General features: G+C 38.9%; 1 protein-coding gene across 1 annotated transcript in view; it reads right to left on the bottom strand.

The window, feature by feature from the left end:
* LOC148818145 (V-set and transmembrane domain-containing protein 2-like protein) overlaps positions 1–794 on the bottom strand; it is a 44,647-nt gene extending 43,853 nt beyond the window's left edge. The window contains exon 1 of the mRNA XM_088937576.1: positions 466–794. Coding sequence (XP_088793702.1) covers positions 466–583 — 118 coding nt within the window. The 5' untranslated portion in view covers positions 584–794. The remainder of the gene's footprint in view (positions 1–465) is intronic.
* Positions 795–6,000: the final 5,206 nt, after the last annotated feature.

The raw sequence follows: 6,000 nt of genomic DNA on the forward strand, positions 1-6,000 counted from the left end.
TGTTAGATGTTTTTTAAAAATAAATACATTTTGGAGACCTTAGATGAAGCGGAAAGGTCAGTTTCTACACTCCTGTACTTCTCCATGCTAGAGGTTTTGTCATAATTAATATTATTACACAAATGACAGCTATGTCCGGAATTCATCGTTGACAGTAGGACGCCGTAGCTCCAAGCCAACAGCTACTGGAGTAATGTGACAAGGTGAGTCATACATTGGTAAAACTACAGTATTTACATATCTCGGCGGCATTTTTATTTATTTACGCTCAGGTGTTAATTCAGCACTATCCATCACCCCACCTCAAGGCTTAACGCCTTGTAAAGATTAGGTACAGTATAACACCAGTCGCCCGCCCCGCTAGGATCGTCACCTCCTTTGGTTTCATTCAACATCTGGAGCTCTTTTTGCGCAATGATTGTTTCCAAGCTACGAGTTGTCTGCTTTAGAGTAAATCGCACTTACCGTTTCCAGTGATGTGGTTCTCTACCTCGGCGTGTCCAGCTTGCCTGGAAGAAGCACTAAGTTGGATGTAGAGTCCCATGTAATGTAAAATCCCTATTATCGCTCCAAAGGCTCCCATCTCTTTTGTTTGAGGTGCCAGGACTCTTTGCCACTCTCTCACATCAGGGGCTGGGGGATCAGCAATCCAGGGAACTATACTCCTGGGTTCGAAAAGAAATCACTCCCGATTCAGGTCGCAGGAAAGTGCCTTTCTGGAGATTCTGCAAACGCCCGCTGTCGACAGCCACTGCCTTCTCTCGCGGCTGCTCGCTCGACTCTGCGGGCCTCCCAGCTGCGGCGGAAGGAGATGCGTTCTAAAAGAGAAAAAGGGGGAGTGCCCAGGCTTGCAAAGGGGATATCAATTAGGCGGAGGGATCCTATCCACTGATTTATTCATTAAACTTTTACAAGGCAGTAATTCTTAAAGCTGTACGGGTACATTATACAACCTGATTAAAATTGGCGGAAAGGTTATCGGTGGAAAAACTGTAAAAATAATTACAAGTAAATGCTTCAAATATAGAAGGTGACAACAACATCAGCAAATATGGATTTTATGAACAGTATGTCATTAGTGATCAACAAGTGCATTACAAAGATAAACTATGAATAGACATAGTTTAAACAATAGACACTTTAAACAAAGAAGCCCACTGTCCAAATAAAGAAAGTATGGCACTTTACTAATTGTCTATCTGTTGCCAGTCAATAATTACAGATAAAAGCCTCAATTGTCTCAAATATACAGTAATTATACATTTGCAGAAACTGCTTCTTATTGTGACCATCGTCAGCAAGACTGTTATGCTTCTTATTTTGGTCAGAAATTCTCCAACCCCTATTCTTTACGAGAAATTGTCTCGGGAATGGGACCGCCGGACGGCTGCAGCCACAAATTGTTTATCATAATTATTACGATATAGAAAGAAATCGATTCAGGTTGAGTTACGGAGAGAATCCGATGCGAATATAGAAGGCTGTTGTACTGTCAAAGAGCAAGTCTTTTAAGTGTCTGCAAACATATTTCTTTTTAATGGCCGGCTGACGGCTTAATAGATTTTATATGTACAACCTAGAATAAATCTCTGAAGGTTTGGTAGCAGGCTCTACTTTGATAGCATATATAATATAATATAATATAAAAGTTCTCAAATTTAACGCAAAGTTAAAGGCCTTCTTAACAGAGCGCCAAACGCAGGACTAAAATTGTGCATGAAGGCAAGCTTTGAAACGTTTTTAACAAAACTCACTGTACGCAGCGGTGTCACGCGCCGTTAATGACGGCTATTCCACTAGATGGCTGTGATGACATTTGAGAAAAAAAGGTAAGCAGCAAAACTAGCAAGAAAAAAATACATCCGTCATACGCTGTGCTACATATAATCCAATAGTGAATTATTCAGAGCATTGTACTCATTCCGATGTACTATATCGTATTCTTTCATTTTCTTAAAAATGACTAACGCTTCAAAGCTCTCAGTTCATGAAAAATAAGCAATTGGATGCAACTCAGGTTCTGCGTGAACAAATTCAAGGGATCTTAAACAATTGCACCTTCATTTTTACAATACTTACATACTATCTTGATTAGAAAATGGTGGGCTTTTTTAATTGATTTTACTGATGGAATTAAAACGAATTAAAAGTCATTTGCCACATTACAGTAACGGAAAATGTGAGGTGCGTCAAGGATGCGCCGGTCACTCTAAGTTTCAGCACCACAGCGCCGGACAGCTCCCGGGAAGCTTAGGAGGAGAGTGGGCGAGAAGAAGGAGGCTGTCGGCCTCACAGGACTTCATCATCGGGTTTAGCAACTGTCTATGCATTACGGCATTATTTTTCCAACGTCGAATATGAAAAGATTTAAAAATCAATAGGGAATTGGTTTAAGAAAGTCACATAACTGAAAGACTGGCCTTGAAAAGACATAGATGTCAAACATACAGAAGTAAGTTACAATCGGATCTCCCGCAATAAAAGTTCCTGCTGTGTAGCGAAACCTACGTAAAATTAAAATATAATTTTGAAATATATAAATAAAACATAGCATATTTAGTTTGTAGAATTGTCTAGGTCTCTTGACTTAAGCAATGTCACTACTAGACTAACATGAAACACCTTTCAGTGTCACGGTGTGTTATGAGCGTGCAGATGCTATGAATTATGGGAATGAATATTAATCATCTCTTGCAGTTACAGAAAGCTTTGAAGCAGAACCGTCTAAAAAGACTTTTAATTCCAGTTCGCCTATACGATGTCTGTGACTGCGTTCTTTTAAAACATCCTTTGAGCCCTGAAAGATGTTACTGGTAGGATACGCGTACACGGCCGTTTCACTAGTTAAAAATAACAATGTGCTGCTAATGGACTTGAATAAGTGTGGACTCTGATTGCTAACTAGGACTTCATACAAGCGAAGCCCAATTAGAAGTCCCCTCAGACTGTTTCGATTCGTAAAACCGAGAGTGCTAATTGGTTCATTATTTGTCTAAAAAATAACCTCCACACAATAAGTGGTCGCATCTTCTAAGTTTTTAGCTAGTGCGTTTGTTGGTAAGGCAGATTGTGAGGAAATGCATCAATGCCGACGGCGAACTGATGAGAAACGTCTCTCCTGATGTTGTTTCACCAATGTAGTTTAGCCTTGATTTAACAGTCGAGCTTCGCCATAAGCATTTCCACGCATGCATTTCGCGTGTTTAGTCCGTGTTATTCCAGCGTGGTAAAAACTATGGAAGCTCACATGAATATTTATTGTAAGTGTTAACAAATTAAACAACACCATAAAAATTGAAAGGAGATACCTTTGTTCTGAACTAATTACAAGCTTGTATTCGCTTCGGATAGTACCTTCGTGTTTCAAATTTGTTCTCCTCCGTCTAATTGTACTTGCAAATTAGAGCTCGGAAGAAAGATGCCAGGGTGGGGAATACCTAGACTTTTCGTTAGCAGGCTGGTAAGTTTTTTTTTTTCATCTGGTAAAATGGTCAAATGATTTATGGAACAAAACAACAGGACAACAATCCCTGAAAGCTATAGCTACTGCAAAGTCACAAATTACATATAGAGGCGTTAAGATAAAGTCTCACATTAACGCTTTTTATTTTGCAAAACATGTACCTTAAAATGCTTTAATCTATGAAGACAAACATAAATCTCTTTTAAGGAAAGGTGAGGTTCACATAAAATATTATATTGAAAACCACTATATACACTCAATGTTGAAGGAAGAGTTGGTTATTCATTTTTAAGAAAGCTAACATTTCCACAATAAGATGCTAAATATTCAGATGGCCTTCACTGCAAATGTATTAAATAAAGTGCTTTTTGGGCTTTTACCGAGGGCTGTGCACTGCAGTGAATTCCTCAGGCAATATGAAAAGCAAAGGGTCATGTACTGGTCATGCCTGCTGTCCTACATTGTCCTGGAGGCAACACCATATTGCTTTCTTAATTTTCATCTTGCTAATCAAAATGTAGGATCAATATGCTGCTTTCAATTTACATAGAAATCCGTGTTAACTTTCCCATCCCTGAGATGGAAAATATCACCCTGATTAGTAATATTAAATTTGCATTTGACCTTTTAAAAGGAGCGGTCATTTCAAACTAAAAGCTGGAAATACAATTAACCTGCAATGAAACTTTTCCTGGCACTCTACACTTCTCTATGAAACAGGATAGTTCACAAATTCCAATTATGATGATCACATTTCAAACTGTAATGTTGTTTATAAGATCGTTAGATGCATTTAATTAATAACCTTATGTCAAATAATCTCTTTCCTAGCGTTAATCCAGCATCAGCAGGGTCCGCTTGTCGGCACTCCCGTCTCCATTTGGTGGTTTGAACCAGATCTTTGAGCTGACGTTGCCATTAACTGCGACCGAGAATACTCCAACTGGCGCGTCGCTCTGCCTGCCGTCGGAGTTGGGGGGAGGAGAACAAAGTAATGTAGCTAATTCATAGAGGGGGATTATTAGGAGGCATGGGAAATTAGGACACCCCTACTCTTTTTGAGAAACACCCTGGGATTTTTAGTGACCACAGAGAGTCAGGACCTCCGTTTTACGTCTCATCCGAAGGACGGCGCTTATTTGCAGTATAGTGTCCCCGTCACTATACTGGGGCATTAGGACCCACCTGGACCGCAGGGTGAGCGCCCCCTGCTGGCCCCACTAACACCTCTTCCAGCAGCAACCTTAGTTTTTCCCAGGAGGTCTCCCATCCAGGTACTGACCAGGCTTACACCTACTTAGCTTCAGCGGAACCTTATGTCAAATAATACAAACTATAAAACATGTAACAAAATGACAAACGTTTGTAACTCTGATTAGAACATGTTGACTGTTCTGACAGTGTCAATATGTACAGTAGAGTCCACAAGGGAACACAGCTGTAAACCAAACCATCAAGGGACAAGAAAGTTAGTGGCTGAACATAAATGCCAAGAGAATTAGGAACAACATTTAAGAATTAGAACCTATTTCATCAGCATGAAAATCTGAAGTAATGTAGAAACATGGCTAACAGAGAGCTAGTGAGGAAAACAGCATTAATGGATATTCATTATTCTGGACAGACAGTAAAGATGGAAGAGGTGGAGATATAGCACTATAAATCATAAAAGAAGATTTGGTTTTTAATTAAGATAGAGTAACAAAAAGAGAGATGAGAGGACTAATACAGAACCAATATTGTAAGCACATGATATGTTTTAAAGTATATTTTGAAACTCTATGGCTGGAGTCCACAAGCGTTTTTCGAGAAAGCAGACCTTAAGACAAGTAGAATACGGAGATAGATATGAAATCCACAAGGAGCAAATGGCAACAGTTTAAAGATTCCGCTTTAAAGGCAAAATATTCACTAATTAAATCCAAGGCAAGAAAACACTGGTTGAAATGGCTTAATAAATCAAAAAGCAAACTAAAAGGAGCAGGAAAGCTAAAACCATTTTAGAAGAGTAGGATCTATTTAAACAAATAAAGTACAATAACTTGCAAACACAGGTAGAAAAAGCAAAAGGAAAGAGAAGTGAATATTGCAATGAAAGCTAAAATAAATGTTTTTCCTCCCATTATGGCATACTGGAATTTACCATTTCTAAAAGAGCTGTAAACAATTAAGTTTCTGCGAGATAGTAATGGAAACCTTTAGACCATGAAAGGTAAAGGGTAATATAATACTCACGTGTTAACCAAGGAAGAAATTGAAAAAAATTCCTTAGGCTGAGCAAAGATGAAGTTTGATATTAAACTGTATTAGCATGGAAAAGAGCAAGGTGTCACAGGTATTAATAACAATAAATGCAGAAATCACCAGAGCCTGATGATATTCTACTTAAGGAAACAAAAGATATTAGTCACTGACTGTTAACAGTCTTTCCCCACAGTAACTCAAGATGGTTAATATCCATTGACAGGATAAGTGCTAATGTAGTGGGCATAAAAAGAGTGACAAGTGGACATCCTGTGTGACTCCATCAGGGAACT

The sequence above is a fragment of the Atractosteus spatula genome, chromosome 19, assembly GCF_055471065.1.
Source record: "Atractosteus spatula isolate fAtrSpa1 chromosome 19, fAtrSpa1.hap1, whole genome shotgun sequence".
NCBI classification, from domain to species: domain Eukaryota; kingdom Metazoa; phylum Chordata; class Actinopteri; order Semionotiformes; family Lepisosteidae; genus Atractosteus; species Atractosteus spatula.